Source organism: Lynx rufus, unplaced genomic scaffold (genome assembly GCF_022079265.1).
Source record: "Lynx rufus isolate CCGP_SWC_20201006 ecotype Redwood Valley unplaced genomic scaffold, mLynRuf1.p SCAF_17, whole genome shotgun sequence".
Taxonomy (NCBI): Eukaryota; Metazoa; Chordata; class Mammalia; order Carnivora; family Felidae; genus Lynx; species Lynx rufus.
In genome coordinates, this window is record NW_025814831.1 from 42,981,969 (window position 1) to 43,008,919 (window position 26,951).

At 36.3% G+C, this 26,951-nt stretch overlaps 1 protein-coding gene across 2 annotated transcripts in view; it reads right to left on the minus strand.

Moving 5' to 3' along the window:
- Window positions 1-26,951, minus strand: part of KIAA0586 (KIAA0586 ortholog) — a 118,111-nt gene that overhangs the window by 72,669 nt on the left and 18,491 nt on the right. For both annotated transcript variants that reach the window (XM_047079570.1, XM_047079569.1), the window contains exons 9-18: window positions 26,176-26,299; window positions 16,233-16,341; window positions 15,262-15,479; window positions 14,767-14,839; window positions 13,273-13,500; window positions 12,145-12,319; window positions 7,734-7,931; window positions 6,079-6,266; window positions 3,012-3,119; window positions 1,761-1,841 (exon numbers count right to left, since the gene is read on the minus strand). In XM_047079570.1, the coding sequence (XP_046935526.1) occupies window positions 1,761-1,841; window positions 3,012-3,119; window positions 6,079-6,266; window positions 7,734-7,931; window positions 12,145-12,319; window positions 13,273-13,500; window positions 14,767-14,839; window positions 15,262-15,479; window positions 16,233-16,341; window positions 26,176-26,299 (1,502 nt within the window). The remainder of the gene's footprint in view (window positions 1-1,760; window positions 1,842-3,011; window positions 3,120-6,078; window positions 6,267-7,733; window positions 7,932-12,144; window positions 12,320-13,272; window positions 13,501-14,766; window positions 14,840-15,261; window positions 15,480-16,232; window positions 16,342-26,175; window positions 26,300-26,951) is intronic.

A 26,951-nucleotide genomic window follows, 5' to 3' on the forward strand; every position in this document is an offset into this window, starting at 1 on the left:
TCAAAGCAATGCCAATAAAAATCTCAACAACTTATTATGTGGTTATCAACTGACTCCAAAATTTATATGGAGAGGCAATAGAACTAGAATAGCCAACACAATATTGAAGGAGAAGAATAAAGTTGGAGGACTGACACTATTCAACTTTAAGATTTACTATAAATCAATAGTAATCAGGAGAGTGTGGTATTGATGAAAGAACAGTCAAAGAGAAGAATGGAACAGAATAGAGAGCCCAAAAATAGAACCACATAAGTATAGTCAACCGATCTTTGACAAAGGAGCAAAGGCAATACAATGGAGCAAGGATAGTCTTTTCAACAAATAATACTGAACAACTGGACACCTACAGGGAAAAAAAAAATGAATATAGACACAGACTTTATACCTTCCACAAAAATTAACTCAAAATGGATCCTAGACTAATTGTAAAACACAAAACTATAAAAGTCCTAGAAGAGAACATAGGAGAAAAATGAGATAACTGCGGGTACAGCAATGACTTTTTAGATATGCCACCAAAGGGATGATCCATGAAAGAAAAAATCAGCTGGACTTCATTCAAATTAAAAACTTCTGCTCTGTGAAAGACAACATCAAGAGAATAAGAAGACAAACTGCAAACTAGGAGAAAATATTTGCCAAAGGACAAATCTGATAAAGAACTCTTATTCAAAATATACAAAGAACTCTTAAAACTCAACAATAAGAAAACAACCCAATTTTGAAAATAGCACTCATCAAAGAAGATATGCAGATGGCAAATAAGCATATGAAAAGGTGCTCCACATCATATGTCATCAGAGAATACAAATTAAAACCACAATGAAATACCACTACATAAAATCTGGCCAAAATCCAGAATACTGACAGCATCAAATGCTGACAAGGATGTGCAGGTGCTGGTACAGGAAAATGGTACAGCTACTCTGGCAAACAGTTTAGTGGCTTCTTATAAATCTGAACATACTTTTACCATACAATCCAGCAATCATCCCCCCTAATATTTACCCAAAGGAGTTGAAAACTTATGTCCACACAAAAATCTGCACACAGATGTTTACAGCAGCTTTATGCATAACTGCCAAAACTTAGAAGCAACCAAGATGCCCTTTAGTAGGTGAATAGATAAATAAATGTGATATATACAAACAATGGAATATTATTCAAAACTAAAAAGAAATAAGCTACTAAGTCATGAAAACATGGAGGAAGCTTACATGCATATTACCAAAAGAGGACAATCTAAAAAGGCTACACACCATATGATTCTAAGTATATGATATTCTGGGAAAGGCAAAACTATGAAGACAATAAAAAGATCAGTGGTTGCCAAGGATTGGACATGAGTCAGGAAGGAAGGAACAGGTAGAACACAAAGGATTTTAGGGCAGTGAAAATACTCTGTATGATACTATAATGACAGATACATTTGTTCAAGCCCATGAATATACATACATCATCAAGAGTAAACTTTAGGGTAAACTATGGACTTTGAGTGATTAAGATGTGTCAATGTAGGTTCATCAATTTTAACAAATGTTCCACTCTAGTGGGGGATGTTAATAGCAGGGGAGTCTATGCATGTGTGGGGGTAGAAGGTATATGGGAAATCTCTGTACTTCCCTCTTATTTTTGCAGTTTTAGTGAACCTAAAACTGCCCTAAAAAATAATAATAATAAAGCCTTTAAAGAAAAGATAATCATGTAAAAGAATACTGGTAGAAAAATAATTTCTCATGGTTTCTAAGCTTTGTTACCTGTATGATATCAATTACTTCATCAAAGTTCGTTCCTGGAAACTTCACCTCTTCTTCATCTACCTTCATAAATTCTGAATTCTAAGAAAACATTTTTGAAAAGATTTTGTTGTGCTTAATATCTTTTTAATTCATGTATAATTTATCATATTTCTACCCACAACATAAACTTGTCATTTCATGGTCCTATTTTTAAATTTTAATATCCTGTTTAGAATTGATTTCATTAAGTAAATGAAATTCAAGATAGTCCTCAAGCCATCAAGTTTCATCTCAATAGCTATCAAAAATTAAATATAAGTTTCTGTCAATGACTCCACCAAAAATGCAATTTAAGTCAATTGATAAAGTTGATAGGATTGTAATTTCTCTCCTAGAGTTAAACAAAGTGTTTATATGTTAGATATATAAGTACACATATATACACATTCACAAAAAGACAGATACAGAATCAAATAAATTAGATAGTTATTTTACAAATTTAGCCTCTAGGCTTCACTTGATATAATCCAGTCCCCAAAACCATATTAGCTCCTTCCTGAGAGCAGAATGATAAACAGTCCAAAAAATTATTTGTAATCATATGTTTTAATAAACATCTGGTGAAAAAAATCACTGATGAAAAAATTCAATTAGGCATAATTGCCATTTAGGGTCAGTTCTACTTTACTATTTCGGATCATGAAAAATTTTTGGCGTTCTCCCTCTCCTTAAAATTGTATCCTTGATGACATTTGCTTACAATAGATGAAAGCTGGGGGAAATTACAGTATTATTTCACTGTATAGTAAAGTTAGAGCTTCATTATTCAATAGCAAATAAATACTAGGGAGAAATGCCAATTTTTGCATCGTATCAATACTATATTGAAAAAGCAACATCCCAAATCATGAACTCCAAATGTGACTATGAATTCACATTCAGGAACCTATAATTTAATTCCTTGTTTAAATCAAGTTTCTTCTCCAAAGAGATAGAAATCCTCTATTCATATATGAGAGTCTTACAACTTAAGTTACACATAAAAAGTTACACTAAGGATTATCACTTTCACAGTGTTTATAAACACAAGGATCTTAAAACCAACTTCCTTTTTCAAGTTCATCAGCAATTCCAGATTAATTTTGAATCCTTTCCTTAAAACCGAAATTATTATAATAGATTATAATTATAATGGGAGACTTTTCATGGAATAATATTAAACTCCATAGTCAGATATTACTCAAAACTATAAGATAAATTTCTGAATACCTGTACCCAGGTTTTCAGAGGAGGACGTGCTTCTTTGGGACTAGTCCGAGATGAGTCGACATCAGCACTACCATTCGAAATGCTATCAATATCCACATTGGGTAACACCTGAAACGGAACATAACATCCAGTTTATCATTTTGACTCAAATATTTGTCAATCTATACATTAATAACATATACTTTTTATTGTGAAGTCAATGCATGACAAATTTTTTGAGTTATGAAAGCATATTTTACAAAATTTAGAAAATAAAGGGGAACACACAAAATCCTACTATCTTTATTTTTTTAATGTTTATTTTTGAAAGAGAGAGAGAGAGCAAGCAGGAAAGGGGCAGAGAGAGAGGGAAACAGAGAATCCCAAGCAGGCTCCATGCTGTCAGCGCAGAGCTTGACATGGGGCTTGGACTCATGAACTGTAAGATTACGACCTGAGCTGAAATCAAGAGTCAGATGTTTAACCGACTGAGCCACCCAGGCACCTTCAAAATCCTAACACCTTAAATTATTTTCACTCCTCCTTCTATCTTTTTACTATGTACTCATGTATGGCTAAAATCTAACACAGTTTCATTTCTTTCTTTTTTTTTTTTAATGTTTGTTTATTTTTGAGAGAGAGGGAAAGAGCACAAGCAGGGGAGGGGCAGAGAGAGAGGGGGACAGAGGATCTGAAGCCGGCTCTGTGCTGACAGCAGAGAGCCCAATGCAGAGCTCAAATTCATGAACTGTGAAATAATGACCTGAGCCAAAAGTTGGACGCTTAACCAACTGAGCCATCCAGGTGTCCCCAAAATAATTACATTTCTGATTTCTCATTGTAATTAAAATCATAAGCACCTTTCTTGATTCCGTAGAATCTTCATAATTATATATTTTTTAAGTTCATTTATTTATTTTTGAGAGAGAAAGGGACTGCAAGCACAAGTTGGGGTGGGACTGAGAGAGAGGGAGAGAGACAATCCCAAGCAGGCTCTGCACCGTTAGTGCAGAGCCCATTGTGGGGCTCAAAACCACAAACTGTGAGATGATGACCCGAGCTAAAATCAAGAGTTGGACACTTAACTGACAGAGCCACCCAGCTCATAATTATATTTTAAATAACTGTGTATTTCAACAAATATACATGCCTTAATTATTTAACCACTTTTCTGTTGGCAAACATTTAAGATATTACTAGTATTTCCACTATTATACATATCACCATAAAAAACTTCTTCATACACACAGGGTTTTTTTACCCCTAAACTTTGAATTATTTCATTATGCTAGATAGACAGAGACTAGATTAAATTCCGAAGTCACTGACCATAAATATTTAAAAGTCTTGGTAATTAATGCCAAATGCAACCCAAACAAGTTCTATTTAATGTCATCAAAAACAGGGGTGCCTGGGTGGCTCAGTTGGTTAAGCATCCGAGTTGGCTCAGGTCTTGGCTCAAGTCATGATCTCATGGTTTGTGAGTTTGAGCCCTGCCTGGGGCTCTCTGCTGACAGCTTGAAGCCTGGAGCCTGCTTAAGATTCTGTGTCTCCCTCTCTCTCTGTGTCTCCCCTACACACATTCTGTGTCTCTTTCTCTCAAAAATAAACATTAAAAAATTAATGTCATCAAAAACATAATTATGTTTTACCGCTTTGTCCAAATTAAATAATATAATTGTTTAAGTAATAAGTTTTTAAATGGAAGTATATCATTGTTATTTTAATTTGCATTATCTTGGTGACCAGAAAGATTGAAATTACTCATTTTCTTGGTTATAAACTGTATTTCCTTTTCTGTATTTATGTTCTTTGAATATTTCCAGATTTGCAACTGCTTTCTTATTAATTTATGCAAGTTTTCAGATTTAAAAATTGATCCTTTCTAGCATATTCCTTTCATCTATTCTCACTGTAGTTTTCCTTTTTGTATCAGAATTTTTTACATTAACTTCAGTTTTAGATTTTATAGATTCAAATCTATTCTTTTATCATATGTAGGTTTTCTTTTCTCATATCCAGACTTAACTTTAGCCTTGATAAAAATTCCATGCAATTATCTTCTAATTTTGTTGTTTTTATGTTTTACAGTTATACTTTCACCTATTGCCTATTTAGAATTCATGTGCCATACAGTAAGAGGTTAGAGTCTTAAACTGATCTATTTTCCACACTGTTAACTAATTATAAAATATAATATTCCGCTTACAAGAATCCTATTGCCCACTGATACATGAAGTATCTACCACATACTAGACTCTTTTTTTTTATTTTTTTTTATTTTTTTAAGTTTATTTATTTATTTATTTGACGCAGGGCTAGATCCCACGAACTATGAGATCATGACCTGAGCCAAGATCAAGAGTTGGATACATATATGCTAACAAACTTGGATGTAAATTTAAAAAATAAATTAAATAAAAATTAAAAAAAAAAAAAGAGGACACATAACTGACTGAGCCACCCAGAGCCTCTCTTTTTTAAATAACCAAAGCTATTATCTGAAATACTTCGTTATACAGGTTCAAATATCAAAATGATCCTTAAATCTTAAGTCATTAAATAGTATCAAGTCATTACATAATCATTAAGTAATATCAAATAAAATATCGAATCATTAAATAATATCAAACATCAAAATGACCCTTAAGTTCAAACTAAAAAAAACAGACAAAAAAATAAAACTCATGCCTTGTGATGGGGCTTTTTTAAATTACAATTTGACTTAAATTATACATTAACTTAGGAAGAATGGAAACTTGAATAATTAATCTTAACATATAAGTTCCCTTTCTATTCATTCAAATCTTGTATATATTTAAAGTCATACTCATTCTTTTAAAATTAATTGTAATACACTCTTGAACTGTTCCCTTTGGAATATCATCATGTCACCTGGATGTGAATCACTAGTTTAGAACAAGTAGCTTAAATCATGTAGAACAAGGATCGAGACATCATGTTAATATCATAGTTTTAAAGAACAAAAGGCCCATGATGAAAGCAAATTTTTCACAAAGCAATGTAACAGATTTTAAGTGCTAAATTTTCTTCCCTTAAAATTGTCTATTCGTGCACCCTGGCATACCTGTACAGTAAGCTGAGGAGGATCCTTTTTTTCTGACTTCATTTCTATAACTGCAATGTTAGGTTTCTTTACTCCAGTTTCCGTTTTTCGAGATGATGGAGGAATAGAAGTAGTCACTGTTACAGGGTGTGGCTTGTTTACAATTACTCCAGTGGGTGGCATGGAATCACTATTACTTTGGGTTTGTCCTAAAGAGTTTGGGGAAGAGATGTGTTGACCATTTCAGAAATAAAGGGTAAAATCAAATACGTAACCTGGATGTTTATGGCTGAATTCTCATCTAAAAACCGAGTGCTAACTGCAGTCATCTCTCCTTCTATTATCATCACCGTCAACATACTCACCATGGCTTCCCTTCAGCAGTGACTCACATTTACCAGGTACCCATATGTGCCAGACACTTCACATACACTATCTGGCCCTCAAAATAAGCCTAGGAGGTGTTCATGTTATCCACATTTCACAGTTGAAGAAATAGGTTTAGGAACAACAGAATTGGTCAAAGTTCATGCCTGTTTATAAGTGACAGAGCTACGAGTAATATGTAGTGCATTACATCGGATTACTTTTATTCTCAAATCTTCATAGAGCAACCATGGACAGAAATAAAACCAACAATAAAATACTAGTGATTGACTACCAATAAATAGCACATATACCCACTATTTAGTAGTTATCACAGCTGTCAGAAACTTAGCTTTCACTTCAAAAGTTCTACTTATTTCCTACATTTCAAAGTAAAGAGGGACAATACAGTACATTCTTTAGAAGCATAGACTCTTTATAAAGCCAGACTGACTGGGTTTGAATCCCAGCTCCACTCAAGTTATGTGGCCTTTGACAAATTACTTAATTTCTCTGTGCCTTGGTTCCTTCATCTATAAAACTGGTATATTACCATGGGTTTTACAGGGTAGATTAAATAAATTGGTATATATAAAGTGCTTACGTCTATAGCTGGCACACAGCAAGGATTAGCTACTACATTAACAGAAGGCATGTTAGAACAGACACAGCTACCAAGGTGACATGTCACTAACCCATAATATCATAAATGAAAAATTCCCTCCTATGTTGGAAAATGTCCATATTTAAATCATTCAACAAAATTAAGAAAGAATAGCAAGGACACCAAAAGAAAAAAAAACTGCTAACTATATTTTAAGAGTTAGTGTGGGAGCAAAAATGATTTGTTAAATTTTTACAGTCATGAGTCTGAGAGACCTCAGATAGGTAAATAACCAACTATTGGCCTAGGAGACACAACCACACAATTTTTACTTACCACAGCCTAGTTCAAAAGTACATAAAACTTACTTTAAAGTACTTCACCTAACACATGACACTGAACTACTTAGAATGTTTGAATTCTTTAATTATTATGAATATCTAGAACATATCTAAACATTTTATTGCTTTGTTTCATCTATAGCAATGTACTATAAAATAGCAAAGGAATGTTTCCTGTGAATGAAACTTTGGTGAGAGCCCATTATTTCAGAGAATGCTATTATACAAAATAAGACACATTCTGAGGCCCTACCCACAGATACAACACATAGATGAAAAGGTAAGGGACTATCACGTCATTTTGAAAGTTCTGCCACTGTTGATAAGAATTTAAAATTTACCCTGTGTATTTTGTTGGGACTTACCTAAAAGAATAGCCATTGGAATTAGGTGACCTTCCAGTGTACCTGAAAGAGTAGGCATTTCTCTGCTTGGGCTGAACAAGTAATGCTGATCACCAGGAGGCAGCATCATAGGAATGGAGTGTTGCGATTTAGAATCCATTTTCACAGGTTTCATTGCATAAAAGTCAGTTTGTGTTCTTATTGACTTTACTTTAGTGCCTATAATAATTATCAATGGCAGATACTTTAAAATATTGTTTGAACATCTACTATCCAGCCAGCTAGAAATACAGATCTTTACAGAAAGATCTCCTTCTATATAATAAAGTTACAAGGCTCCCAAATAGAAGCAACATATAAACCAGGGGTTGGCAAAACCTTTTTCTTAAATGGCCAGACAGTAAACATTTTAGTCTCATGAGCCATGCAGTCTCAGCTACATGTCAATTTTGCTACTACAGCATGAAAGCAGTCATAGGCAATGCACAAATAAATGTGTGGCTATTTCCAATACTATTTATAAGAACAGGCAGCTGGGGGTGCCTGGGTGGCTCAGTTGGTTAAGCATCTGACTTTGGCTCACATCATGATCTCATGGTTCATGAGTTTTGAGTCCGTGTTGGGCTCTGTGCTGACAGCCTAGAGCCTGGAGCCTGCTTCAGATTCTGTGTCTCTCTCTCTGCCCTTCCCCAGCTCGTGCTCTGTCTCTCTCTCTCAAAAATAAATAAACTTAAAAAAAAAAACAAAAAAAAGAACAGGTAGCTGACTCGCAGGCCACGGTTTCTGAACCAATGAATATATGTAATAACTTCTTCAACTATTATGACAAGACAGATTCAATGACTAGGAAAAAAATGTTGAGTAAAAGATTCAGAATATTCAGACTGTATTACTTATTTAACCCATTACATATTTTCCCTTATGGGTACAAAAAAGTTAATGATCATATTTGGAATTGGATTTTTTTTCATCCTCTCATTACATCTTTACTCATGACATAATTCTGAATAACCAGCCTTTAACCTTTGAAATTATGTACAGATAATCAAATTATATACCTATTAAAATCTTATAGGAGTCAATATCATTATACACTTTTTCTATTCCTATGTATGAAAATCTATAGACATTAAATCCTGAGTTCTTTTTTTTAAGTTTTTTGTTGTTGTTGTTGTTGTTGTTTTTAGTAATCCCTACACTCAGCCTGAGGCTTGAACTCACGACCCTGAAATCATGAGTCCCATGCTGTTCCAACTGAGCCAGCCAGGCACCCCTGAATCCTGAATTCTTAAAAAATTAGAAATTTGTCTGATTTCTACAGAACCTGAGGAAAGTGAAGAAAAGTAAAAGTATAAAGGAAAATAAACTATTTTCTAAATAAACTCCTGACATTACTACCTTTTTTCTTTTAATATGGGAGTAATTTTATGAATCTGGACTGTTAAACATAGATTTATGATCCTAGGAAGAAACATTTTAGTACCACATCTATATTTTTTTCATTCTGTTGTCTAGTATTCATTTATTCAATTAAATGAATATTTTTCTTGAATGTTCATTTAAAATTTTTTCAGCATTTTATATGTTAGGCATTGCCCCAGACACAGGAAATAGAGTAATGAATAAACCAAACGTACTCACTGAGTTTACAGTCTAGTAAGGAAAACAATCGATAAGCAAATAAAAATATAAAATCAGACATTTTCCTAAAGGAGGCATACAGGTGGCCAATAAACACATGAAAAGATGCTAATATCATCAGGGAAATGCAAATCAAAACTAGAACAAGATTATCACCTTACACCTGTGAGATAGCTAAAATAAAAACACAAGAAGTAACAAGTAAATGTGGAGAAAAAGGACCCCTCACACACTGTTGGTGGGAATGTAAACTGGTACAGCCACTGTGGAAAACAGTATGCAGTTTTCTCAGAGATTTAAAAAATAGAAACACCATATGATCCAATAATTCCACTACTGTATATTTATCCAAAGAAAACAAAAACACTAATTCAAAAAGACAAATGCACTCCTGTATTTACTGCACCATTATTTACAATAGCCAAGATACAGAAGCAACTCAAGTGTCCGTTGATAAACAAGTGGGTAAAAAAGATGTGGGGTGTGTGTGTGTGTGTGTGTGTGTGTGTGTGTGTAGCGGAATATTATGCAGCCATAAAAAAGGATGAGTTTGTGCTATTTGAGAAAACATGGATGGACCTAGAGGTTATTGTTTTAAGTGAAATATCTCAGAATGAGAAAGACAAATACCATATGATTTCACTCATAAGCAGAATCTAAAAACAAACACATAAACAAAAAGCAGAATCAGACACATAATAACACAGAGAATACACTGATAGTTTCCAGAGAGGAGGTGGATAGAGGGTTGGACAAAATGAGTGAAGGGGAATGGGAAATACAGTCTTCCAGTAATGGAACAAATAACTCAGGGGAATAAAAGGCAGAACGTAAGGAATATAGTCAATGGTACTATAACTGAGATGTAACAGGGCAGATGGTAGCTACACTTGTGAACATAGCATAATGTATACACTTGTCAAATCACCATGTTGTACACCTAAAACTAACGTAACATTGTGTGTTAGCTACACTCGGAGGAGGAGGAGGAGGAGGAGGAGGAGAAGAAGAGGAGGAGCAGCAGCAGCATATAAAAAGCAAAAGGAAAAAGGGGCTCCTGGGTGGCTCAGTCGGTTGAGCATCCGACTTCATCTCAGGTCATGATCTCATGGTTCGTGAGTTCGAGCCCCGCATCGGGCTCTGTGCTGACAGCTTGGAGCCTGGAGCCTGCTTCAGATTCTGTGTCTCCCTCTCTCTCTGCCTCTCCCCCACTTGCACTCTGTCTCTTTCTGTTTCTCAAAAATAAATAAACGTTTAAAAAAATGTAAAGAAAAGATTTAAAAAAGAAAAAGAAAAAAATATACATAACATCAGATTGTGAAAAGTGCAATTATGAAGAACAATAAGGCAGGGCAAGGGTACATAGAGGTACAGGAGATCGATTTTGGATAGGATGGTCAGGGTAGACCTCTCTGAAGAGCTAACATCTCAGAGGGGAGATCCAAAGAACTACAGGAGTAAGCCATGCACATTTCTGAGGGATAAGCTGTCCAGGTAGAGAAAATAACAGACAGCAAGACCCACAGATAAGCATGTTTCTACAGGTTCAGTCACTTCTACCATTAAAAGGGTAACTTAATAAAATTATTTTTGGAATTTTAAGTATTTTAAGACTTCAAGTTATTTTTTGCAATGGCTTTCAAAAGCCCAAATATAAGTTAATAGCAAAGTCCCAATAAAGAAGAGGAAATCGGGTAAATATCATCCATAAGCTATATGCTTTACTAAATAACACCAGTAGGATTTCTAGATAAACTGACACCCTATATATGATCACCTAATCTTTAGAAATGAAAGGAACAGAAAACTAAAGCAAAGCCACAGCTCTAACTTCCAGAAAGGGTAAGAAACAAAACTGAGCTGGTATCCACTAGTTATCATACTGCATATTGTTGAAGTGGCTTACTGGCTGCTAAAGTACAAGCTGAGGCACTTCAAAATGTAACCAAAGTCAACAGACTCAACGTTTAATGAAGAGTTATGTTTAAATACACTAGTGAAATGGCAGATGTGAGTCAAAACATACAGTAGTAAGTGAATTTTTTTTTAAGTTTATTTATTGTGAGACAGAAAGAGAGTGAGTGTATGAAAAGAGGCGGCAAAAGAGAGAAAGAAAGAGAGAGAGAGAGAGAGAGAGAGAGAATCCCAAGCAGTCTCTGCTCCGTCAGTGCAGCACAGAGCCCAACATGGGATGTGATCCCACAAACCACGAGATCATGACCTCAGTGGAAATCAAGAGTCAGATGCTTAACTGACTGAGCCATCGAGGCACCTTTGAAGTTCTTTTTGGTGGTATACAAAAGTACTAAAACCTTTTTTTTCACCTTTACTACCTAAAGTTCTTTGAGAATAAAGAAAACTGCAAAAATGCCCATAAGCACTTTTATGATAATAGACAGCTGCTATTCTTCTTTCAGAAAGAACGGGATAGAACAATGTCTTCAAGGAAACGTCTACTTTCCCTAGATTATAATTTAAATTGTTCAAGACATCATCTCATAAATGCAAATTTTATCATGCTTTATATGAAGCTACCACTTAATCCTGTCTTGTCCCACTTACTCCTATCTTGTGACTTGAATCTGATCTACATTTTTTCCCATTTATTTGTATTTTATGCCTTGAACTGGTCTATTTCTTCTTACTCTCTTAGAAGGAATTGTTTTCCATCCCTAAGCATTATATAATTTGAACTGTATTTAGGAATGATAAAAAAAGAAAAAACTAACTTTACGTATTAAACTGATACAATAAAAAATGAAGTTTACCACAAAAAAATGAGGTTCCTTACCTTTAACTTGTTCTATTACTTTTGGTCTCTGGGGTTTGGACTTAGGAGATGGAGAATTAAATCGGAGATACGGTCCTTTTTTAAGAGTGCTGCGATGGCCCTGATAAATTGGTTTTCCATAAATTTGTAACATATAATCCTCATCTTGTATCACTGTGGTTGCTTTTAAAAATCCCTAAGTACACAAAGTTATTCGACTCACCAAAAAAATGGTTATCAAACACATCTCATTTTTCTAAAGCTTTCTTTTGTCACTTTCGTATTATAATAAGAATGACCAGGTCAGAAAAGTCCTCTACTTTAAATGGCTCTTAAATTCTGGGTATAGTTTTCACACTACAGCTTTAACATTTTAGGGTTTTCGAAGGCATAAAAATTAAGTATAAAAACCATCCACTCAAAAATCATAAAGGTTCTTATACTACTAAGCATATTTTCAGCACCAAAAAGTAAGGTTTAAATACATTTTATATAAGTATAAATATATACATTCAATCACCATAACATAAATCATGTCTTTAAGTGATTTTCTACATTCCTAATCCTGTCTTCAATCATAATCTAAATGCCACAATAAGGTAGCATTTACTAAATTAGATCTACTAAGTGCTAAGCATTGAATTAGATGCCTTATTAATGTGCCCAACAATCCATGTTTGGCATTAAGAAAGTTACAGCCTAATTACAGCAGCCAAAAACGTTCCCTCTGTAGCACTGAATATCATACCTCACAACCACTAGGCACTAGACATATTTGTTAAACTGAAAAATAAACAAAAAATATGTATATTCATATAAATACATACAAAGATGAAACCTAATTCTTAGTACCACAAACTAGAGAATCTAATGTTTGGACCAGATGATCTCTAGATATACCTGCTATAACTAAAATACTATGATTCTAAGTGTGAGATAAAAGAAGGAGGAAACTATGTATTTTGTGCACTGCTTTTCCACATTATGAATATCCAAAATCTAAATATCAATAGTTTAAAGATAGTTTACATTTATATAGTCTTTCATATTTTTAGTTGCATTTTAATATTTGCTTTATTATTTATAGCTTAAAGGAAATGATCAATTATAATGCAATATTCATGTCACAAAATCAGAGTAGGATCTTACTTCTTTTCTCTCTTTCTGTAAGTTTGAAGCAGGAATGTTCCTCATGAGTGGATTTCTAAAATGCTCCTCTTTTTGTTTCTGAGAATGTTTTCTTTGAATTATAGAATTGTTTGCCGTTTTGTCTTGTATGTTAGTTTTACCATCTTTACTCATATTCTGAACTTTCTTGGTCCTTTGATTCTTCTGATCAAATCTCTTTTGTTCATAATCTTTTCTTGACAGTTCATCCTTAACATAACCAAAATTCAAATTACTTAAAATCTATCCAAGAAGTGGTTTCACATCTAAAGTATTAGAATTTATTTTCTATTATAAAAATATAATTTAGCAGATTTAAATGCTTTATAAATTAATTATATTGCCTTATATATGAATAAAAACTCTCTGGAAGAATAAGGAAAACCAAAAAGACTGGTGCCTTATGGAGCGGGGGGATAAGAAATAGATGAGGTACAAGAGTAGGAAGGCAGCTTTTCATTACAAATCTTACATTTTTTGATGTTTGAACCATAGGACTATAGTAAATGTTCAAAGAGTTAAATTTAAAAAATAAACTTCAAAAAAAGTAAACAACTTCGTAATACAACTCTGAAATAAGTATTTATAAACTAAAATCGCTTGAAAATTTGAACATACTTTGTAATGAATTCACAGTATTAGTATAACTTATATTGCTAGCTGTCTACACAGCTAAAACTAATCTCCCAATCTTCTATTAGTTCAATTTTTTTTTTGTGCATCATATAGATAATATCATTTCTTCATAACATTAGAGATATACATTCTTAAACAACAAACTTTATAAGTACATTTTAGCATTTATTGCTGTGGAAACCGAACTGACACTTCATCTTGCTACCATTGTGAGTAAGCATACACACACATCTTACAGTCAGAAAAAAACACTTTGCACCCTAAGATGAAAATAACAGGATTACCTTGTCTACTTATGCCCCCTCAAATATTTAAAATTTTAAAAATTTCCTTTAAATTACTTAGCCTCTAATGAAAACAGCTCTGCTTGATTTTTGCAGTGCTAATGTCTGAAAATACACTGTGAGCTTTGGGAGGTGAGAAAGTAGGGCCTTTTTCATCTGGAACTGACTTCTATAAACTTAGAAACCTAAGAAATCTTGTGTAGTATTTTCCCTTTAAATAACTTTGGTGTTTTTACTTTGTCAAGTCAGTGCTTCTACATCTGCGGTCTTGAAATGTTTTTGTAAGTATACTTTTTTATTTCTAAATGCTTTTGCTAAATTTTCTTTCAAATTACTCATCTTTTCGTGATTGTCCAACAATTTTCCAGATAAGAGCTATATAATTTACGAGAAAAAGCACTTGCTAATAAGTAAAATGAGACTCATTACTAAGTAAAGAGTAACAATGAAATTAAAAATTATAAGCAGACTTATATATAAGGAATATTTTGAGAGTAAGTATGATACTTGGAAATTATCTGAGAATTCACCTAATTCTGTTTTTTCCAAAACCTACCTGAATTTCTGCAGAAATAGTCTTAATCCACTCATCTACTGTCTTTCTGATGCGGATCTTCTCTAACATCTCTCTATAAAAGAAAAAAGAATGGTCTTAAATTAGCATTTAATATTCTAAGAATAGAGCCGAGATCAGATCTCTTATCTAGTTTTGAATCTACTGTGTAGCCCAATAGGCTTCATTTGAAAAAAAAAAAAAAAAGCAACGTTATTAGTTTTCACCAAATGTTTGAAGGATGCTTGAATAGATCCCAAAAGATATATACCTAAGAAAGAAAAAAAAGGGAAAATTTCACATCTGTAAAAAGTAATAGCAACAGGTAGATATCTAAATACCAACTTTATAATGAGTCCACATCATCAAAGGAAATAAAGAACCTTTTCAAAACACTGAAACACATTAAGCAAAATGAAATGCATAGAAAAAAACTTAAGAAAGCCTAACAACTGGCAGTTTCACAAATAATCTTGGGATGCCAACACCCTGTCTTACCTGTTAGTAGATAGAGCATTGATAAATGAATACATGGCAGCTCCATCCTTTGCACGAATAATAGCTTCCAGGTTTTCTTCAAGGACTTTTTTATTGTTTTGTACTCCTCTCAAAATCTTCTCAGCATCTTTCAAGACAGATCTGTTATTGGTTGTTTGAAGCTTAATGGAATTCTGTGGAAGATCAGCAAGTCTTGACATAATCAAAGACTCTTTTGGCTTAAAGGAAAAAGGCAAACATGTTACCATATAAAGTTCATACTAATTATTGTAAAGCAAGCAAGAGCTCTTGCTATAGTTGGGGCCATACACTATGCCAAAGCAGTCTAAGGACTCCATGTGTCAAACTCAAGAGCTATAAAACAAGTACTTGGCATAAGTAACTACACTTATGGTTAGCATTTCATAATGTCTATTTGTTGAGCCACTATATTGTACTCCTGAAACTAATATAATATTGAATGTCAACTATACTGTAATTAAAAATTAAAACTAAAAAATAAAATTGGTAATTAAGGTTTCTTTCCATTTGGAAGTATTAATGTGAATGTTAAGTGAAATAGGGCTGGTTAAGTCTATAGAAGTGCTGGGCAGTCCAGTGGCCAATAAAAGTTTTATCTGGGAAAGAAAGCAAAAACAAAGTAAGAGCAAGTTGGCACTAGGTAAGCATGGCAGACACTTTGGACCAGAAAAACAAAGGTCATTCACAGTTCTCTTTCTCCCTTTTGCCCTCTCCAACAGAAGGTGGAAAGCTAGCAGTGGCCATGTAGCATTCCTGGCAAAGGGCAATAAGTAGACATCACTTAGGGCTTCTGGAAAAGTTTTGTAAAGAGAAAAGACTGGGCTCACCTATCTTTTTCAGTGCCTTGTCTTCATCCTTCTGCTTGCTTTCTGTCCTGATAACTTTTATATTTCTTCATAATTTTTACCTTTCTATTCCTCATCAGTTTTAATATCTTGTTCCCACTTTACCTGGACTATGCCATTTGTTTCTTTCCTCTTTTGGCCAGGATCATGAAGAAAATCATCAGACCTCTGCACAGTCAATTTAGCTGCTCCTAGTTCTTCACAGGAAGGAAATCTTTGAGAGAAGAGAGTGTCAATGCTATGAAAGATTTAAAAATAGAGTTTCCTAAATTGTCATAAATTCAGCAAACATTTGAAGACATAAATCTTTTTTTTTTATTTTTTTTTATTTTTTTTTATTTTTGGGACAGAGAGAGACAGAGCATGAACGGGGGAGGGGCAGAGAGAGAGGGAGACACAGAATCGGAAACAGGCTCCAGGCTCTGAGCCATCAGCCCAGAGCCCGACGCGGGGCTCGAACTCACGGACCGCGAGATCGTGACCTGGCTGAAGTCGGACGCTTAACCGACTGCGCCACCCAGGCGCCCCGAAGACATAAATCTTTGATGCATTCTTAGTTATACAGTTCCATTAAATGGTAAATGGTGTTCCATTAAACAGTAAAATGAAATTAATCAGTCAAGTGATTAAACATATGAAACACAGAAAATCACAAGACACAAAATTACTCAGACCAGGCTGGTTTAGTAGGAAAAGAGCAGCAGGGTAGAGTACGAACCTCTAAAAGACCACTCCTCCATAAAAGCAAAGAGAACACAGACAAAAATGGTCAAAATCAGCTTTTTCAGAACTCTGGAAATTAAACAAAGGCTTGTAACAACTCAAGGAACATTTCATCAAGAAAACGGCTGACTCTCGGTAAGAACAGCAAGCTTTGTGGCATTTTTATGGCATTTATGCTTCATTCTAAGATCCTTTCCTTAACTCTGTGGTAGCCTTGAAAATCAGCTTTATCACCCCTCTAGCTATAAAAAACAACAGCCTAACCACCACTCAAAAGGGCAGAACAGGTTTGGAGCTCCTCAAAAAGTGCCATTCACAGGATTTCTCTTTATTTTCCCAGACGCAGAGCTAGTTCAGTGAGAAGCCCTAATGCCAGGTCAATTTTTGAAAATAGTAGCAACTGTTTAACAACTTAGCTGCCCGAGGTGGCTATAGCAGTTGAGGTAAACAAGGAATGCCAATAGACTCAAACTCGGGGGGTATAGGATATCTATGGTGGAGCTTTGAAAAGCCCTAACTGGGGATCCAGAAGGCCATGTGCATATATAGGCCTCCATGAATGCCCAAGCACGCTCTGAGAAAAGCCTAATCTTGTATGTCAGGCTGACCTTGAGACTCTGTGCCAGAGCACTGAAGGTGTGCCCCAATACCACATGTATGCATTCACACATGTTGTGTATCCATGTGTGTGTGCACGTGTGCATACACATACATGCACACACACACACACAGAGCCCCTTGATACTCAGAGGGAGACTTACAGGTTCAAGGTAGTTAAGGAAGTCTCTTTCTAATCATAGCAGACTTAGCTCACCAAATAGAGAACCACCACACATGACAAAGACCACAAGCTTTACAGAACTCGTCACTAAACAAACTGCAATAAAAACAGCAACAACAATTGCTAGGGGATGGAAGAGTCTGATTTTCACAGTTGCCACACTGTATTACTTGAAATGTCCAATTTTCAACAAAAAGTTATGAGACACACAAAGGAACAAAAAAGTATAGCTCGTACACAGGAAAAAACATAGTTAAAAAGAAACTGTCCTTGAGAAATCCCAAATATTGGACTTCCTAGGCAAGGACTATATATTAGCTACTACTAAAGGAAAATTATATTCAAAGAATTAAAGGGAAGTATAAGAATGAAATCTTACCAAATAAAGAATATCAATAAAGAGATAGAAACTATTTTAAACAAAGAAATAAAAACATAAACAGAAATTCTGGAGTTGAAAAATACAATAACTAAAATGTAAAATTCACTAGAGGGACCAAACAGCATATTTGGTTGAGTAGGCAGAAAAAGAATTAGTGAACCTGAAGATAGGCAGAGATTATCCAATCTAAGAAACAGAGGGGGAAGAAAAAGAATGAAGAAAAATTAAGAGCCTCAGATATCTATGAGATACTATCAAGCATACCAACAAACAACATAGTCCTAAGAGAAGAGAAAGGTTACGTGTACTATTTAACTCTATAAAGAAATAATGACCAAAAAAAACCCAAATTTAATAAATACTAATCCATTCATCCAAGAAGCTCAAGAAACTTCACATAGGATAAACTAAAAGAGATCCACACCAAGATACATCAGAGTCAAACTGTCACATGCCTAAGACAGAGGGAGAATCTTGAAAGCAGAAAGAGAAAAATAACTCATCATATACAGAGGTTCTTCAATAAGATTAACAGCTGACTTTGTATCAGAAACCACTGCAGTCCAGAAGGCAGAGCTGACATATTCAAAGCGCTGAAAAAAAAAGAATGTCAAGCAAAAATTCTATATCCAGCAAAACTACCCTTCAATAGTAAAGGAGAAATAAACACATAGATCAATGGAATAGAATGGAGAGCCCAGAAATAAGCCCATACTTTTATATAGTCAATTAATCTATGATAAAAGAGGTAAGATTATACAAATGGGGGAGAAGACACTTTCTTTAATAAACAGTGCTGGAAAAAATGGACAGCTGCATGCAAAAAAAAGAAAAAAGAAACTGCACCACTTTCTTATACCATGCACAAAAATAAACTCAAAATGGATTAAAGACCTAAACATGAGACCTAACACCATAAAACTCCTAAAAGAAAACATTGGCAGTAATATGGTTGATGTTGGCCTTAGCAACATTTTTCTAGGTATGTCTCCTTAGGCAAGGGAAACAAAAGCAAAAATAAACTATTGGGGCTACACTGAAATAAAAAACTTCTGCACAGTGAAGGAAACCATCAACTAAATGAAAAGGCAACCCACTGAATAGAAGATATTTGCAAATGATATATCTGATAAGTGGCTAATATCCAAAATATGTAAATAATCTATATAACTCAACACCAAAAAAACAATCTGACTAAAAAAATAAGCAGAAGACCTGAACAGACACTTTTCCAAGGAACACATACAGATAGCCAACAAACACATGAAAAGATGCTCAACATTGCTAATCATCATGAAAATGCAAACCAAAATGAGATTATTACCTTACACCAGTCAAAATGGTGAGTATCAAAAAGACAAGAAATAAAAAGTATTGGCAAGGACATGGAGGAAAAGAAACCCTTGTACACTGTTAGTGGGAATGTAAATTGGTACAATCACTGTGGAAAACAATATGAAGGTTCCTTAAAAAATTAAAAGTAGAGAGTCTCGAGGGGAAGATGGCGGCGTAGGAGGATGCTGGGCTCACCGCGCGTCCTGCTGATCACTTAGATTCCACCTACACCTGCCTAAATAACCCAGAAAACCGCCAGAGGATTAGCAGAACGGAGTCGCCAGACCCAAGCACAGACGAGAGGCCCATGGAAGAGGGTAGGAAGGGCGGCGAGGCGGTGCGTGCTCCACAGACTGGCAGGAGGGAGCCGGGGCGGAGGGGCGGCTCGCCGGCCAAGCAGAGTCCCCGAGTCTGGCTTGCAAAAGCGGAGGGGCCTGACGGACTGTGTTCCAACAGCAAGCGCGACTTAGCGTCTGGGAGGTCATAAGTTAACAGCTCTGCTCGGAAAGCGGGAAGGCTGGAGGACAAAGGGAGGGAGAGCTGCGGAGCCCCCCGGTCGACAGAGCTCAGTTTGGTGGGGAACAAAGGCGCTCGCCAGCGCCATCTCCCTTGCCCATCCTCCAGCCAAAATCCCAAAGGGAACCGGTTCCTGCCAGGGAAATTGCTCGCTCCGCGCAAACACCCAACTCTGTGCTTCTGCGGAGCCAAACCTCTGGCAGTGGATCTGACTCCCTCTGGCTGCCACAGGGCCCCTCCTGAAGTGGATCACCTAAGGAGAAGCAAGCTAAGCCTGCCCCCCCCGCCGCCGTGCACCTTGCCTACCCACCCCAGCTAATACGCCAGATCCCCAGCATCACAAGCCTGGCATTGTGCAAGTAGCGCAGACGGGCCACGCCACCCCACAGTGAATCCCGCCCCTAGGAGAGGGGAAGAGAAGGCACACACCAGTCTGACTGTGGCCCCAGCAGTGGGCTGGGGGCAGACATCAGGACTGACTGCGGCCCCGCCCACCAACTCCAGTTATACACCACAGCACAGGGGAAGTGCCCTGCAGGTCCTCACCACACCAGGGACTATCCAAAATGACCGAGCGGAAGAATTCCCCTCAGAAGAATCTCCAGGAAATAACAACAGCTAATGAGCTGATCAAAAAGGATTTAAATAATATAACAGAAAGTGAATTTAGAATAATAGTCATAAAATTAATCGCTGGGCTGGAAAACAGTATACAGGACAGCAGAGAATCTCTTGCTACAGAGATCAAGGGACTAAGGAACAGTCACGAGGAGCTGAAAAACGCTTTAAATGAAATGCAAAACAAAATGGAAACCACCACGGCTCGGATGGAAGAGGCAGAGGAGAGAATAGGTGAACTAGAAGATAAAGTTATGGAAAAAGAGGAAGCTGAGAAAAAGAGAGATAAAAAAATCCAGGAGTATGAGGGGAAAATTAGAGAACTAAGTGATACACTAAAAAGAAATAATATACACATAATTGGTATCCCAGAGGAGGAAGAGAGAGGGAAAGGTGCTGAAGGGGTACTTGAAGAAATAATAGCTGAGAACTTCCCTGAACTGGGGAAGGAAAAAGGCATTGAAATCCAAAAGGCACAGAGAACTCCCTTCAGACGTAACTTGAATCGATCTTCTGCACGACATATCATAGTGAAACTGGCAAAATACAAGGATAAAGAGAAAATTCTGAAAGCAGCAAGGGGTAAAGGTGCCCTCACATATAAAGGGAGACCTATAAGACTCGTGACTGATCTCTCTTTTGAAACTTGGCAGGCCAGAAAGAATTGGCACGAGATTTTCAGTGTGCTAGACAGAAAAAATATGCAGCCGAGAATCCTTTATCCAGCAAGTCTGTCATTTAGAATAGAAGGAGAGATAAAGGTCTTCCCAAACAAACAAAAACTGAAGGAATTTGTCACCACTAAACCAACCCTACAAGAGATCCTAAGGGGGACCCTGTGAGACAAAGTACCAGAGACATCACTACAAGCATAAAACATTCAGACATCACAATGACTCTAAACCCGTATCTTTCTATAATAACACTGAATGTAAATGGATTAAATGTGCCAACCAAAAGACATAGGGTATCAGAATGGATAAAAAAACAGGACCCATCTATTTGCTGTCTACAAGAGACTCATTTTAGACCTGAGGACACCTTTAGATTCAGAGTGAGGGGATGGAGAACTATTTATCATGCTACTGGAAGCCAAAAGAAAGCTGGAGTAGCCATACTTATATCAGACAAACTAGACTTTAAATTAAAGGCTGTAACAAGAGATGAAGAAGGACATTATATAATAGTTACAGGGTCTATCCATCAGGAAGAGCTAACAATTATAAATGTCTATGCGCCGAATACCGGAGCCCCCAAATATATAAAACAATTACTCATAAACATAAGCAACCTTATTGATAAGAATGTGGTAATTGCAGGGGACTTTAACACCCCACTTACAGAAATGGATAGATCATCTAGACACATGGTCAATAAAGAAACAAGGGCCCTGAATGATACATTGGATCAGGTGGACTTGACAGATATATTTAGAACTCTGCATCCCAAAGCAACAGAATATACTTTCTTCTCGAGTGCACATGGAACATTCTCCAAGATAGATCATATACTGGGTCACAAAACAGCCCTTCATAAGTTTACAAGAATTCAAATTATACCATGCATACTTTCAGACCACAATGCTATGAAGCTTGAAATCAACCACAGGAAAAAGTCTGGAAAACCTCCAAAAGCATGGAGGTTAAAGAACACCCTAAAACGAATGAGTGGGTCAACCAGGCAATTAGAGAAGAAATAAAAAAATATATGGAAACAAACGAAAATGAAAATACAACAATCCAAACGCTTTGGGACGCAGCGAAGGCAGTCCTGAGAGGAAAATACATTGCAATTCAGGCCTATCTCAAGAAACAAGAAAAATCCCAAATACAAAATCTAACAGCACACCTAAAGGAACTAGAAGCAGAACAGCAAAGGCAGCCTAAGCCCAGCAGAAGAAGAGAAATAATAAAGATCAGAGCAGAAATAAATAATATAGAATCTAAAAAAACTGTAGAGCAGATCAACAAAACCAAGAGTTGGTTTTCTGAAAAAATAAACAAAATTGACAAACCTCTAGCCAGGCTTCTCAAAAAGAAAAGGGAGATGACCCAAATAGATAAAATCATGAATGAAAATGGAATTATTACAACCAATCCCTCAGAGATACAAACAATTATCAGGGAATACTATGAAAAATTATATGCCAACAAATTGGACAACCTGGAAGAAATGGACAAATTCCTAAACACCCACACGCTTCCAAAACTCAATCAGGAGGAAATAGAAAGCTTGAACAGACCCATAACCAGCGAAGAAATTGAATCGGTTATCAAAAATCTCCCAACAAATAAGAGTCCAGGACCAGATGGCTTCCCAGGGGAGTTCTACCAGACGTTTAAAGCAGAGATAATACCTATCCTTCTCAAGCTATTCCAAGAAATAGAAAGGGAAGGAAAACTTCCAGACTCATTCTATGAAGCCAGTATTACTTTGATTCCTAAACCGGACAGAGACCCAGTAAAAAAAGAGAACTACAGGCCAATATCCCTGATGAATATGGATGCAAAAATTCTCAATAAGATACCAGCAAATCGAATTCAACAGCATATAAAAAGAATTATTCACCATGATCAAGTGGGATTCATTCCTGGGATGCAGGGCTGGTTCAACATTCGCAAATCAATCAACATGATACATCACATTAATAAAAAAAAAAGAGAAGAACCATATGATCCTGTCAATCGATGCAGAAAAGGCCTTTGACAAAATCCAGCACCCTTTCTTAATAAAAACCCTTGAGAAAGTCGGGATAGAAGGAACATACTTAAAGATCATAAAAGCCATTTATGAAAAGCCCACAGCTAACATCATCCTCAACGGGGAAAAACTGAGAGCTTTTTCCCTGAGATCAGGAACACGACAGGGATGCCCACTCTCACCACTGTTGTTTAACATAGTACTGGAAGTTCTAGCATCAGCAATCAGACAACAAAAGGAAATCAAAGGCATCAAAATTGGCAAAGATGAAGTCAAGCTTTCGCTTTTTGCAGATGACATGACATTATACATGGAAAATCTGATAGACTCCACCAAAAGTCTGCTAGAACTGATACATGAATTCAGCAAAGTTGCAGAATACAAAATCAATGTACAGAAATCAGTTGCATTCTTATACACTAACAATGAAGCAACAGAAAGACAAATAAAGAAACTGATCCCATTCACAATTGCACCAAGAAGCATAAAATACCTAGGAATAAATCTAACCAAAGATGTAAAAGATCTGTATGCTGAAAACTATAGAAAGCTTATGAAGGTAATTGAAGAAGATTTAAAGAAATGGAAAGACATTCCCTGCTCATGGATTGGAAGAATAAATATTGTCAAAATCTCAATACTACCCAAAGCTATCTACACATTCAATGCAATCCCAATCAAAATTGCACCAGCATTCTTCTCGAAACTAGAACAAGAATCCTAAAATTCATATGGAACCACAAAAGGCCCCGAATAGCCAAAGGAATTTTGAAGAAGAAGACCAAAGCAGGAGGCATCAGAATCCCAGACTTTAGCCTCTACTACAAAGCTGTCATCATCAAGACAGCATGGTATTGGCACAAAAACAGACACACAGACCAATGGAATAGAATAGAAATCCCAGAACTAGACCCACAAACGTATGGCCAACTCATCTTTGACAAAGCAGGAAAGAACATCCAATGGAAAAAAGACAGTCTCTTTAACAAATGGTGCTGGGAGAACTGGACGGCAACATGCAGAAGGTTGAAACTAGACCACTTTCTCACACCATTCACAAAAATAAACTCAAAATGGATAAAGGACCTGAATGTGAGACAGGAAACCATCAAAACGCTAGAGGAGAAAGCAGGAAAAGACCTCTCTGACCTCAGCCGTAGCAATCTCTTACTCGACACATCCCCAAAGGCAAGGGAATTAAAAGCAAAAGTGAATTACTGGGACCTTATGAAGATAAAAAGCTTCTGCACAGCAAAGGAAACAACCAACAAAACTAAAAGGCAACCAATGGAATGGGAAAAGATATTTGCAAATGACATATCGGACAAAGGGCTAGTATCCAAAATCTATAAAGAGCTCACCAAACTCCACACCCGAAAAACTAATAACCCAGTGAAGAAATGGGCAGAAAACATGAAAAGACACTTCTCTAAAGAAGACATCCGGATGGCCAATAGGCACATGAAAAGGTGTTCAACGTCGCTCCTTATCAGGGAAATACAAATCAAAACCACACTCAGATATCACCTCACGCCAATCAGAGTGGCCAAAATGAACAAATCAGGAGACTATAGATGCTGGAGAGGATGTGGAGAAAAGGGAACCCTCTTGCACTGTTCGTGGGAATGCAAATTGGTGCAGCCGCTCTGGAAAGCAGTGTGGAGGTTCCTCAGAAAATTAAAAATAGACCTACCCTATGACCCAGCAATAGCACTGCTAGGAATTTACCCAAGGGATACAGGAGTACTGATGCATAGGGGCACTTGTACCCCAATGTTTATAGCAGCACTCTCAACAATAGCCAAATTATGGAAAGAGCCTAAATGTCCATCAACTGATGAATGGATAAAGAAATTGTGGTTTATATACACAATGGAATACTACGTGGCAATGAGAAAGAATGAAATATGGCCTTTTGTAGCAACGTGGATGGAACTGGAGAGTGTGATGCTAACTGAAATAAGCCATACAGAGAAAGACAGATACCATATGGTTTCACTCTTATGTGGATCCTAAGAAACTTAACAGAAACCCATGGGGGAAGGGAAGGAAAAAAAAAAAAAAAAAAAAAAGAGGTTAGAGTGGGAGAGAGCCAAAGCATAAGAGACTGTTAAAAACTGAGAACAAACTGAGGGTTGATGGGGGGTGGGAGGGAGGGGAGGGTGGGTGATGGGTATTGAGGAGGGCACCTTTTGGGATGAGCACTGGGTGTTGTATGGAAACCAATTTGACAATAAATTTCATATATTAAATAAATAAATAAATAAACAAACAAACAGTAAAAAAAAAAAAAAGAAATCTGGGGGCGCCTGGATGGCTCAGTCGGTTAAGTGTCCTACTTTGGCTCAGGTCATGATCTCACAGTTCTTGAGTTTAAGCCCAGTCAGGCTCTATGCTGAGAGCTGAGCCTGCTTCAGATTCTGTGTCTCCCTCTTTCTCTGTACTTCCCCTGCTTGTGTGTGTGCGCTCTCTCTCTCTCTCTCTCTCTCTCTCTCTCTCTCTCTCTGTGTCAAAAATAAATAAATAAACATTAAAAAAAATCTGCATTTTGAGAAAATTAGATACATTCATTTTATACCTATAGTATAGAAAAGGGCTAGATATGATAGCAGCAGAAAATCGTAAATCTAAGATTACTTTCAAAAGCAATGCTATACAACGGGGCACCTGGGTGGCTCAGTCAGTTAGGAGTCTAGCTTCGGCCCAGGTCATGATCTCCAGGTTTGTGGGTTCGAGCCCTGTGTCGGGCTCCGTACTGACAGCTCAGAGCCTGGAGCCTGCTTAGGATTCTGTGTCTCCCTCTCTCTCTCTCTCTGCCCCTCCCCGACTTGTGCTTGCTCGCTCTCTCTCTTTCTCTCTCTCTCTCTCTCAAAAATAAATAAACATTAAAAAAAATTAAAAGCAATGCTATACATTTTTCAAAATTCCTAAAGACATTTTAGAAATAAACAAAGTTCTTTTCAATATAGTTTTTATTCTAATGTCTTGTTTACCTGTCTCTGCTCTCAGGATTCCATTCTGTTTTTGACCTATTTAGTAAGGTTTTATCTGAAGATTCACTTTTTCTTGTCGAAGAATCATGGTTATTCAAAATCTGTTCCAATAGTCTTACATTTCCTACAATAAGAGAAATACAGTATTATATTTAAAGTACCAATTCATTTTTTTTTTATATAAGAGCTCACATATGTTTGTAGGCTTTAAATACACTCATCAAGTCAAACCAAATATTTATAACTCATGAAAACTACACTGTTTAAAATTCAGGCCTGAATTTATTTCTATCACAGAAGAAAGGAATTTGAATGAGACATATCATCATCACTCATCTTTAATGAGACTACATAACAACTTTTATCTTTTGGTAAAGCTGGTTTAGCAAAGATTTTAGTATCTTTAAAACTCTTTAAATGCATCCAAGACAAGGCTTGAATGCATTTAAGTGATTCCCAGAATAAAAGCTTATATTTAACATTTTCACTTACTTTTACTAGAAGGGCTTTATTTTAAGGGTCTGTAACAATTATTTCAGGTCACTTATAAAAGTTCTTGTCTGGGGTGACTGATGGCTCAGTCAGTTAAGCGTCCAACTCAATTTTGGCTCAGGTCATGATGTCATGGTTCCTGAGATGGAGCCCGGCATCAGGCCCCATGCTGTCAGCAGGGCCTGCGTAGGATTCTCTCATTCCCTCTCTCTCTGCCCCCCACCACTCGTGCTGTCTCTCTCTCTCTGTCTCTCAAAATAAATAACCTTTAAAAAAAATAATAA